General features: G+C 39.5%; 1 protein-coding gene across 1 annotated transcript in view; it reads right to left on the reverse strand.

Moving 5' to 3' along the window:
• Window positions 1-644: 644 nt before the first annotated feature.
• The window catches only part of elovl5 (ELOVL fatty acid elongase 5), a 15,335-nt gene continuing 2,900 nt past the window's right edge, over window positions 645-13,079 (reverse strand). The window contains exons 2-8 of the mRNA XM_079512189.1: window positions 11,699-11,763; window positions 10,918-11,105; window positions 7,818-7,895; window positions 6,456-6,627; window positions 3,793-3,917; window positions 2,442-2,579; window positions 645-2,313 (exon numbers count right to left, since the gene is read on the reverse strand). Coding sequence (XP_079368315.1) covers window positions 2,188-2,313; window positions 2,442-2,579; window positions 3,793-3,917; window positions 6,456-6,627; window positions 7,818-7,895; window positions 10,918-11,105; window positions 11,699-11,756 — 885 coding nt within the window. The 5' untranslated portion in view covers window positions 11,757-11,763 and the 3' untranslated portion in view covers window positions 645-2,187. The remainder of the gene's footprint in view (window positions 2,314-2,441; window positions 2,580-3,792; window positions 3,918-6,455; window positions 6,628-7,817; window positions 7,896-10,917; window positions 11,106-11,698; window positions 11,764-13,079) is intronic.

The raw sequence follows: 13,079 nt of genomic DNA on the forward strand, positions 1-13,079 counted from the left end.
AACGATATAAAAAATGGCTAAATGTCATCAAATGGTGGTATGTGACTCAAATTACGAATAAATAATGGGCCTTGATATGAAAAAGGTTGAAAACCACTGCCTTATTGGCATGGTCACTGAGATAGTGCTGTAATAATAAATAGGCTGCACAAAAATACATGCAAAACTATAATGGTTGAAGCGAAACACTGCTATGTTTTTCTTTTAGTTTCTATATTATGCACATGTATGCTATATTCCAAATATAATTTCTCAGTTAATTTGAAAAGCTACAGTATACTGTAAATTCTTCATGATGAAGCACAACAGGGGAATGTTTCCTTGACCTTGACTGTTTTCAGTGATAAACACTTTTGTACCTCTTGTTTTTCTTTGTCATTCAAATTCTGTAAATAATTTTATTTAACATCTAATAATTTATAATAGCTATAAAATGCTTAATCAACTGACGACCCTGTTACTTTGATGAAATACAGTAATGTCAGCTGTTCCTCAGCTGATATTTTCAAGCAGGGATATGTTAAGTTTAACTTATTTGCCTTTTTTAAATTATTTTTTACTTATTTTACTTTTTTGTTTTAAAAAAATGGTAAGGGGACAAAATCTTTAAAAAAAAAAAATATTTTCTAAAGGAGAAGCAACACTTTAGCACAAATGCTTTTATTGTAAAAATACATTGTATTAAATAGTTTTCCAAATTAATATAATTAATATAGTGAAATGGGGCATAATGCGATTGTGGGGAAAGGTGCATTTCTCAATTAACATGACTCGAACCACTTTTTAAAATATTGTACAGTTGGTAACAACAGGTCTGACATACGTTAGTGTCAATAATAATGATAATGTGTCAAAAATTCAGTATTCAAGTGCCTGAGTTCGACCATTGCGCTTTTCTGGAAGCAAACATATTTCTGATAGAGGGTTAAAACATGAGAACTGGACACCAAGCTATACTAATGTATGTCCAAAAGGCACCCTATTTGCATAATGACTCTAGAATATAAAGAACTAATTGATACCTCGCATTAATATCAGATTCTTGCATCATGCATTTTACTGCACTACATTAATTAGCATTTCTCTCTAAACTGTACGATGGGAATTACTGGATAAAGATGATGTTATCAGTGAATAGTATTGCTGCAGTGCTATGGGCTTAGTCTTATTTCATATCTTTTAAATGTAATTATTTTAAATTAGCTTTATGCAATAAATACACTGTCACATGATGAGAAATTGGCTCTTTAACATAGAGAATTGATTAATTCATTGTACAGTCCTCACAAAACTCCCATCTTAGTTCTAAACCAGCATTTCTTCAGCTAGTGTAGAGACTCGCCTCAAGTCAGTCTGTGGTCCCTAGCTCTACACGTCACAAGACTGACTGGACCCCAAAACAAAACTAAACGTTGCTAGTTTGAGTTACAATGAAATTACAATGTTAAAAAAAATCTACAAATTCTATAGCTCAGTGGTATTATGGTTTACAGAAAAATAAAATCCCTGTTATATAACCAATCATTTGAATTTGATTGCACTACACACAGTACAGTACAATTAATACATTTATCTATTTGGAACTCTATTTGGAAAAGATATTTGAACACTCAGAGTTAAATGAACAATGAGGATTTCACTGTGTAACTAGTAAACTACATAGATGTGAGCAGAAATAATATTATGAACCAGGTCAGGCAAGATGGACACATCTTGATACAATATGCAGACTAAGTTTGCATAATAAAAAAAACATGATTAAGCACTTATTAGCATATGTTATTCTCATCAATTTTTTGTAGCTCAAAACATGGTCCCATAGCATGATGGGACCTGTAGTTTTACCAGCTCACTGAAGCTTGGATCTTTGGACTTTCTGTGCAGATTTTGAGTGAATCTTCTACTAGGGCCAAAGGTCATGTTGCATGTGATTAATCATACAACATTATTCCTGTCCCTATATCAAAGCACATTTTGATTAAAATACCATGACTGGTAATGTGTGCAAAATAACACAGGAGTCTGTAGATATACAGAATGAAGCTATGGCTCTTTTTTTTGGCCCAAGTGAAATATTCTAGAGGCTATTCTAAGTCATGTCTTGTATAAGAAGATGCATTTCACTCCTAGCAGCATTACAGTATAGCTATTCTACAATAATAAGAATTTGGCAAGGTTTTTCATCTGTCAATCCACCCTCAGTTTCCTTTGTGCATTGTTTTCCACCGCTGATGTCCCATTTGCATGTCCATTTACTGATGCAAAAGAGCCATTCTGATGCTTCTTAAGAGACGTGCTGTGTTTCTTGTAGGTCTGTGGTGGGGGAGAGGAGAGGGACGTTGATGTTTTTTATGTGGTTTCTTTTCGATACTCGATTATCGAAAAGAAAGGAGAAAAAAAGTAACACAAATTGAAATGTTAAGAAATGTTTGCCAACTCACCTGAATGTAGAAGTTAGAGAAAAGGATAATGAGTGTGACCATGTAACCTATTTGGAAATACAGCCAGCCCCTGGGGAAACTACACACTGGCCAAATCACTGCACACAGTGTCTGTGACATAGTTAGGAAGAACTGAATCTGTGGGAGGGAGGGAGAGAGAGAGAGAGAGAGAGAGAGAGAGAGAGAGAGAGAGAGAGAGAGAGAGAGAGAGAGAGAGAGAGAGAGAGAGAGAGAGAGAGAGAGAGAGAGAGAGAGAGAGAAGATGCATGGTTAAGTACGATTGATCAGTGCCTAAAATATGGAAGGTATAAATATAGCTTTTCTCCAGGTTTGCTGTGGCTAAAAGGTACTGTATAAAAGGATGGTGCAGGAAAATAGCTAGTCCAAGAGCACTTGAATATTAAAACAGCAAAACCAACACACAGGACAAGTACGTCTTTCATCCGTTACAATACGTTGTTTATCATGTATGGAATCATCCACACTGCACTTGCTCAAAAAAGATACAATTTAATAGGTAATGTTTTGGTCAAGGACCATTACCTTAAGACATACGCCTTGACCGAAATGTTGCATATTAAATTGAGCAAATGCAAATTATTGAGCAAATGCAGAGTATGTGCGGACCGTGTCATCGATTCCTTGAATTATACACGTCTACAGTAAAAACTGTGTATACTCCCAGAGTTACAGGTGGATAAATTAACTCAAGATTGTACGAATCAGTCACAAAGGTGAACAAGAGACTTTTGATGACCCATTTTCATAAGCGTAAGATAATGAACCTAAACAGTCACAAGAGAAGCCACCCATAGTGCATAGTGTTTAATAGATAACTATAGAATAGGATCTGGACAGAGACAGCACAAAGAAAGGTAAAATATCTAAACTTGGAAAGTTGGTTTATGCTAAACTCTGAACAAAGACAGCACAGAGAAATACAAAAATATACAGCTAGGAATGCTAGTTTATGTTATTATCTGTATGAAGAAGACCCATAGTGATGCAAAATACCTCAGCTAGAAATAAAATAGCTCAAGCCAACATTACAACTGTGCATAGCTCAGTCAACCAATGCTATTCGTTTACTGTTAGGTTGAGGGGGAGCTTTGTCAAACTGGAGGGAGTTATCCTGTATTTAAGTTGGTGTTTGATCGGGGCTCTCGCCTTACTTAGCAACTAGCTATCTCTAAGTATTGCCTTGAGAAGTGTGTCCTGGAGTCTCGTCTCCAAGTAGGGTATCTGAGTTATTCTCTACCGGTCTTATTTGAATTGTGTGGAAGTCATGACACTCTTAACCACCAAATTCTCTAGTTCACACAGGTTGTGCAATGTTGAAGGAGTAACTCACCAGCTGTAGCTGTGTGATGTACCTCTTCCACCAGAGGTAAGGCCTTATGGCTGGGATGGCTGACAGGCCATAGTAGGAATACATGACCACATGTATGAAGCTGTTCAGGCAGGCACCAAAGTACGCTGTTGAAGTGAATAATACCAGTCAATGAAAATTAGCCTTTTTTTGTTGAGCAATGGAGAAGATAAAACAAATCAATAAAACAAAGTGTGTGTGTGTGTGTGTGTGTGTGTGTGTGTGTGTGTGTGTGTGTGTGTGTGTGTGTGTGTGTGTGTGTGTGTGTGTGTGTGTGTGTGTGTGTGTGTGTGTGTGTGTGTGTGTGTGTGTGTGTGTGTGTGTGTGTGTGTGTGTGTGTGTGTGTGTGTGTGTGTGTGTGCGCGCGCGCGCAACCGCCCAGTCTCAAGCCTGGCGTGTGTGTCTCATAAGGTGTAAAGAGCCAAATGGAGAGGCAGAAATTATCCGCATATTCGGGAGATTGTATACATAAGCTTCCCTGATTGGCCAACCCAAACCGTCGGCTCTGTGGATTGGCAGAGCATCACATTGCATTTGTGCCGCTAAGCCAGTATATGCCCCTGATTGGCTAACCCGATCCCTCGGCTTAAATGATTGGCCGAGCTTTGCATAACATTTGTGCCGCATAGCAGTATAAATGTTCCTGACATGCATGCCCCAAATATGCAGATGTATATGGACTGGTCAATGTAATAACCTCAGCAATGCCAGGCAGACTGATAACACATGCAGTGCTCATATGCCCTAATATGGACATGCCCAATGTCAAGCAAATCGGTACATCGATGTGGCAGGCAAAAGCCGACACAGACAGAAGGTTTCCTCTGTAAATAAGAATGGTATATTATACTGTGGTGTCTCCATCAACAATGGACACTTTGCACAGTAGACACTTAAATTAAATTCCTGTTATTACCCAAAGCTGTGATTACCCGTCAAAATGTCTGCCGTGAAAAGGGTCTATTAACTGAAATGCACACAAAAAGGCTGATAGTGTCTCTTTAAAGCAAATAGTTATATATCTGACCTCAGGAACATTGTGTAGTGTACATAGCAATTGTCAGTGTGTGTCCTAAAACAAAGTTCACTTGAACCACATGAACCTCAGCATCCCTATACATTTGGCGAAAATAGTCTACAAGCTCACAATGCATCACAATGTGACACGTTATGAGCTTGTAGATCAGCTATTTTAAGATATATAGTGTAGAGGGAAAAACATTAGGGGGGCATAGCCGTGGGGAATCTGGTCAAATTATAGGGTTTAATAGAATTTGATATCAGCTTTCAATGTACGACAGGTCAGAGTAGATGCTTGTTAACTAACATTGCCATAGATGTGTGTTGAAAAATACTGTCTAGATTACCAAACATTGTCGTGCATTTTGCGATGACTTCCTGCATGTCACCAATGTTTAGACAGTACTGACTTTTCAGTCAGAGCGGTCAGGCCATACACCTTGAGCTCAGTCAAAGGTTGCTGTTTTTGTCTGACATCAGTGCATGTTGTCCACCGATCGACCATCAGTACTCTGATATCATCAATATGATGTGATAGTCTGGCCATATATACTCCATATATGGGCATAAAAGAGACAACGGGCTGCGTTGTTGGCATAGAGTTATAAAGGATAGAGGGCGGACATCCCTGTCCCCTACTATTCATTTCGATTGGAAGTTGCTCTGTAGACTTTTGAAGCACCCGGAAGAACGGTCTACTTCCGCATTTTTCCGATTTGGACATCAATATTTGGTGTCCAAAATGTGGAAGTGCTCAATGTTAAACCCCAGCTGCAGGGGGTTTCCTCGTGCTAAATCCACGGGCCCGCCTGCAGCCCCAGCTCTGACCAGTAGGGCAGAGCACTTCAACGTTGGCCAGCCCTTCTGGGGGCTTGGTTAAACCCGAGCTGCAGGTCTGCCTGCATTCTTAGCTCTGAGTGACCAGTAGGGCTCAGCGCTGCAACGCTGGCCAGCCTTTCTGGGGGCTTGGTTGTTGGACAACGGTTTGTGTTTGTGCCTGACATCAGTGGCTGTTGTCCACCGACCACCTGTGACATCAGTGGCTGTTGTCCACCGACCACCTGTGACATCAGTGGCTGTTGTCCACCAACCACCTGTGACATCAGTGGCTGTTGTCCACCGACCACCTGTGACATCAGTGGCTGTTGTCCACCGACCACCTGTGACATCAGTGGCTGTTGTCCACCGACCACCTGTGACATCAGTGCATGTTACGTTTGTGACGTCCGCACGGTCCACCAACCGACGCACTGCACTCTCTAGGCATGTGCGAGCCCCATCACATGCACAAATCTGCGTTGTTAGGCAACAGTTTCTGTTTCTGTCTGACATCAGTGCATCCGCCCGCCAACCCAGTAGGCAATTTTCACAATGACAATTGCATGTATCTACATCCTTAGGTCCTATAAAACCACTTTCACCACTTTTTGGGGGGATGACATTACAGCTTGTAAGATGGGTTATTATATTTTGGCTTTGTTGTATGACAAATGATATAGGGCTAAAGTGGTTAAGGCCCAATGACTTGTACTGTTAGTGGATCTAAATTATTTAGCTTACCGTGAGGCTAAATGTGGTTGAGTGATTTGAGTTACTGGAGGGTAAAGTAATGTTAAAGCACTCACAATGGCCACAGGGTACCCAGTTCATAACAAACCACCAGATGTTCAGCATGGTAGCATGGTGGTAGATGTGTAGAAACGTGATCTGGTGATTATTCTTTCGTAGTATGAAGAAAAATGTGTCCATGAACTCAATGAGTTTGGAGAAGTAATACCACCATAGAACATTGACGATCTAAAAGGGAAAAGCAGAAAAAATACAAATCAACATTTTGGAAAATAATAAACACTAAAGAACAAAAAGTGTATTGCTTGACACAATACAAAAAAATCACACCCGTGTGAACTGAGTGGTGTAAGGTCTTATATAGCCTGTTTGACGTAATGAAATCATGTCTGACGTAATGAAATCACACAGGGTGAACATAGCAACCATGCTCATTTTTTCTGCACAGACTAACAAAGCCAGTTGTAGGAGTGGTTTACACCACTCAAAAATGTGGGGGAAAAATCAGATGTCATAGCAGCGTGTGTGTGTGTGTGTGTGTGTGTGTGTGTGTGTGTGTGTGTGTGTGTGTGTGTGTGTGTGTGTGTGTGTGTGTGTGTGTGTGTGTGTGTGTGTGTGTGTGTGTGTGTGTGTGTGTGAGAGAGTGTGAGCGTGCATGCGTGCATGCGTGCACGTGCATAAGTGAAATGACGAGAAGAGCTGAATGGAGTTGAATGAGAAGTGTTGAAGTATGAGCTGGGTGATACATAATGGCTGATAAAACATGGCTGATAAAACAGAATAAAAGTAGGCTAAATACTGAGCTGTTGGGTCTCTGCACTGGATCTCTGAATGAGTGAATAAGTGGACATATTTCCTCCACGGTCTAAAAGTAAATATAAATGTGCAGTGAATATATAAATGAATATACATCCATCACTATGAATTTACCGCCAATGAATATATTAATTTAATTAATATATGTATCAGCAATGCGAGTCTGCGACTAAGTGGTTAATGAGCCCTTCTGGGAGCCAGAGTTCCTGGGTATCCCAGGTAGGATTCCAGACCATGACAGCAATGTGACGATGTGTGTCCCTGAGCAAGACTCTTAACCCTTAATTGCTCCCCGGGCGCCATAGAACGGCTGCTCACTGCTCCTAGTAGTTATAGGATGGGTGCATGCAGAGGACACAACTTGTTTTGTTTATCACTGCAAAGCTGTGCACAATTCTACTAGATTTTCATTGTGATGACAATGCAGAACTTCTACAAGGATGCTGATGCGAAAGAAGCTGTACTGTAAAAAAAAAAACAACAACCACGCAGGTCATTTACAGTAGCAAGTGTTGTAATATGACATTAGGAAAGTAAAAGGAATGGAAAAATGGTAAAATGAAATAATTCTGTAATTAAAGATAAAACATGTCTTGTCTTGCCCTGTTATCTGCTTCTGGGTCACTGTGTGTATCCTGACAGTAGAAGTTGTAATCACCGTACCAAACTGCAGCTACAAGCTGGAGAAAGGATCACAAAGATAAATGGCTATCATAATAAATAACCTCACATGACACATCAACAACTATGCACACATCAATTCAATTGCATGACAATGTGGCTATTTACATGAATTCAATAAAGTCAAACGATTGCGCAGACAAATAATAACCATGAGGAACTAGAAAGGGGCAAACCTTTTCAATTGTGGTCTCTATGGGCAGATGTGAAAGCGTTTTTGGAGGTGCACTCTATAGAGGCCCGTCAACGTAATCACATCAATGTAATTTTCATCAATGTAAATTCCAATTTGGCATTGTTTGGATGTTGTGTTAATGATATAGGCATATGGCATTTTTTGTATGAAATAGGCCCCTCCCATAGCCTGATTATCAGACTCTGAAGCTTCCTGAGGAGTTCACTCAGTGGCGGGGTCTATGGGCTGGAAACCAGGCTACCCCTCCCACTAAATTTGGAAACAATTAAACACTCTAGTATGGAATATTGTGTATGACTCCCGAGATCATGTGTTGTGTACATTAAAACAAATCACATTTGGCTCTGCATTGTTTAGAGGCCCCTCAATATTTTACATTTGGTATCAATCAGATGTAAAATATTGTGTTTTGGACATTCTTTGTGAAATAGGCACAGAACAGAAAATATTGGATGCCAATTATAACCATTCAAAATGGAATATAAACAATTGCTATGATACATGTTTATCACATAATACCAAAGACATCACATAACTCTTTGTAGAGATATGTGTACATCTTTTTACTAAATCTGGCTTTCCAGCCATGGTAGAGATCAAATAAAAGATACAAATAAAATATAGTAGATGGTTAGATTGATTTGACACTATAGACATCTGCACTCAGTCTCTGAATTAATGTGTTAACATATATAGTCTATTAACAGTGAATATACATGATTATATTATTATTATCTCCAAATAATATATCGATGGATATGTCAACACGCTATTAACAGTGAGTATCTGGGTCATTGGATGAATACACTGTACTCTACACTGGGTAGAGAGTATGTACAGCCTATCAACAATTAATATAGGACAGTTATCCTTAACGGGCATCTGTCAAAGTTCTGTAGTGTACAGTACATCCTAGTGGTCCATGTGCAAGTGTGCCAGAGTCAAAGCAGTAATCAAAGTAATCCGAAAAGAACAGAACATACAGTGCAGGTCTAAGCTCTCATATGGGGATCATTATTATTTAGTGCTGGGGAGTGATGACCAGTCACATTCATTATAACTGGTATAGCTAGTTTCTGTAAACGGAAATCAAATTGTAAGTGAAAAGCCTATAACCTTGATACCTGGATACCTTGACAATCCAAGTTTTAAAATACTTTTTATTTATTTATTGCAAAAACAGATGATCTACAAGCTCACAATGCGTTGCTGCGACGTGTTGTTTTTCTTGATATTCATATGATGAAGTATAAATATCGCCTAGGGCTTAAGTGGTTAAAGAGCCAGAATAGCCTACTTTCATCATCAATATTAACATAGAATACACTGACTAGAGAGCAGCTTATTTTGTGACCATCACCAGCAAGTCTGCACACACTGCAGCAAAAGAACAGCATGCGTTATCCTGTCGTAATGTGGGCTATTTTACCATTTTTATCACAGCATTAGAAGATTAAAAAAGCACTGTGCTCTGGAGAGTTGACAAGAAAATAACTGCCATGCGCTTTGATTGAACTCGGATGGCATTGGTTATAGAGTGCCAAAAGTTCAGCTGTCGATTGGCTGGGTAAACGTCAGAGTACAAGGTTTAATGAATCACGCTGCATGAGCCAAGCTAGGCGTTTGAGGGCTTACGCAATGCAGAAAGAAAGACAGGGAGCTGGACAGGGAGGATTGCACAGAAGAGATCGTAACCACTTTCAGTCTGGCATCCCTATTTTGGGTCATGTCATTATGTCATTACATGACACTTGAGCATGTTGATCATTTATTTTAGCTACTCGTCGCACAATGAAGTATACACTGTATAGGGCTTTAAGGGGTTAATTGGCAAATAGAACATACGGTATATTGTTCTAAAGGGTCACTACGGGTGGAGCCAATGGACTATCACATTCCTACAATAAATAAACATCATTCCATTCAAACAATTTCACTGAGAGTCAATGATCAATTACTCTAAGAGTAGAGTTTCATCACTGGATATGAACAATAAACAAGGTATTTTCAGTTGGGTTTTTTTACTTCCTAAAGCGGCGTTTTTTGAGAAAACAAAAGAGGGCTGTGCTGATGTCTGTGAGAAAGTATGAGGGATCTGATTGTTGAAACAATCAAACAATCATCCCGTCACAGTCCAGCTGTGTCCCTCTCTAGCTCCCAAATAGCATTGTGTCTTATGCGTCTTTCAGTGCATGACGCCAGTAGCCACTGATGAGAATTAAATGTGTCAATACAGAACGAAAACACATGCAGCAATGACTGCAACTTCCCATGTATATTTCCAGTGAATATGCAGCCATACAGGGACCGTTCTAATTATGTACTTCTGCAGTGTAGCATTGCAGTGCTTCCTCTGGACTGCCTCAGTATACCAGTGCAAAAGTGGCCAACCTACCCAAGGTGGTCATCATTTCAAACCCCTAAACCAGAAGGACCCTTCACATGAACCGTAGCGTCCCTGGTCCCTGCTCTGGACACATCATAATAGGTGAATATACAGCCAAAACAGCAGAGCTTGTAGATCTTCTATTTTTGTTGAAGAGAGTTGGTTGTGTAGAGTGAAAGTTAAGGGAGTCAAGTACAGACCCAATCATCAGGATGGCAGACAATTTTAAAGCAGTACACCTAGTGACCCCACGGTCCGCACCTTTGTACACCACGAATGATATTACATCTACAGTATTAGGACAATTTGGTTGTGAATGTTGAAAACCAGGACATTTTAGTGTTTTATTGATATTTTTCAGTTCTCAGGAGATAACGCTTTAAACATGGACAATCCCAGACAAGCCGGGACATAATTATGGTCACCATACTGTGCCTACCTCATAGAACATGTAGAAGGACAAGAGTGTGAGGCCCACGTTGTAGACCACCATGAGACCTCTGCAGGAGACCGGTTGTCTGTTTCTCATATACTTGGGCCCCATCCATACGATCAGAAGGTACATTACTGTCAGTGCAAAGGTTGGGGGATAGTTTTCTAGAAGCAGCCATCCCTTCACCCGTGTATCTGAAACAAGTGGAAACGAAAAGTACATTGGCCCACTTGTGATTCTGAGTCCTCGCTATATATTTACTGCTCTCTTGTGAAATAGCACACAGAACAGGCACACAAGTACAACATACTGATGAATGCAGACAGAATTGGAAGTGAATAGTGAAACATATCAGTAAGTACCAGACCATGTTTGTTTAACATCTAGAAAGATTACGTTAGCAATGGAAAAAAATTAATCCTAGCAGCATTCCTGTACCAGACCATTCTCCATGTGAAGATGGACATTCTGATGCAGCCTTTCTTTCAATAGCACGCAATAATTGATATAACACAACATAATGTATGCTTTGTGAGGCTGAATATCCAAAGAGGGGCTGAATCAAAGATCGGAAGGCTTACAATCTTTCTAAACCACCTCCAAAGTTCTATCTTTTTTTCGTTAAACTAGTAAATCGCAAATAACTGAAATGTTTCTATACTGTTATTAAGTACTGTATAATGCACCAACCTCTCTGAGATACATTCCTCATAGGCATATGTGCACACAGACATGGCAATAGATATAATTCTTATTCTGAATTATATGAGACTTGCAAAGGCCTTACCTCTTGGACCCATCCATGATTCAATATAGGTGTTTAATTTGTGGTTAAAAGTCTCCATTTATCACCTAAAAAGACAACAAATAAGGAATGGTGATGTGTGTCTATTCAAAAATGTGGATTATGTGACATAGATTCATTGCATAACATTGTAAGATCATAAATAGTGAGTATAATAAAATGATGATTTCTTAAAGTTTATTGGTCCCTAATCAAGCCCCTCCATAGGGCAGTCAAAAGGAAAAGGACAAATAAGTAATAGCAGAGTTTCAAATTGCTTGAACTACCATCGCAAACAACACAACAACTTTACGTCAACACAATCCTGAGTCACTGGCACTATTCCACTGTACAGCCTCAGGTATTATAAGTATTTCTTTGCATGTCAGAGATCTTTATTTCTCACAACGTACTTCAGGCTGAATTAATTATATTCTATAAAATTACCCAAAGGCACAGTGGACCAATACACCACTTGGGGCCAACGTGTACAGCACTTCACTCTCTAGATCTGCAGTTATACTCAAATCCATTATGAAATGTAAACACATTATTTGACTTGTATATGCTGATATCTATGGTCGGCTATTCATCATGTTTATTGCATCACCTCCTTCGGTGTGTGTGCACACTGCACAGTCAAATTTCTGATCTCTCTTTTAAAACTGCTTTTATGAACTACTTTTGCCTTTTGCTCTTATATCTCTCTGCTCTTATTTCAGTTTTTCTTCCTTCTTGTGTTTAGCCTGTGCTAATATCCACACCTATTAAGACACATTTTGAACATTAGCAGACAGTCAATGATCTTGATTCTGACTTTGATACTGTGTCTTGTTTAGACTGTAGACTAGAGCGTACTTTGTTTTTGACCCTGGACTCCCAAGAGTCAGAAATGTGATAGATAGCCTAATGTCTTGAACGATCACATTTTGCTTAAACAGCAAGGAAAGCAATAAGGTACACCCGCACACTGTGTATCTGCTCGGCACAAGAGTATTGTCTTATTTAATGAAGCAACGTTTCGGTCACTAGGGACCTTCCTCAGTGCCGAGCAGATACACAGTGTGCGGGTGTACCTTATTGCTTTCATTGATGTCCACTGGCCTACGCACCTGTGCATACGCCTGATTGCTAGGTGTGCAATAGTTTTCTCCTACAGTTGATATAGCCTGCTTAAACAGCAAGAAAACATAAAAATATGATTGACACAATAATTGGATTGGCACATCAGAGACTATGTATATGGAATGTATTATATGTACCTATTAATTCGTCTTATTCTTAATACTATGCTAAGAGTAGCATCTTCAGAGTAGTACATGGGTGGGTGACGTGACATGCTGTCCTTTGCTGTCCTCAGTGTCAAACGCGTATAAATAAAATA

This window comes from Electrona antarctica (assembly GCF_951216825.1).
Source record: "Electrona antarctica genome assembly, chromosome: 10".
Classification (NCBI taxonomy): domain Eukaryota; kingdom Metazoa; phylum Chordata; class Actinopteri; order Myctophiformes; family Myctophidae; genus Electrona; species Electrona antarctica.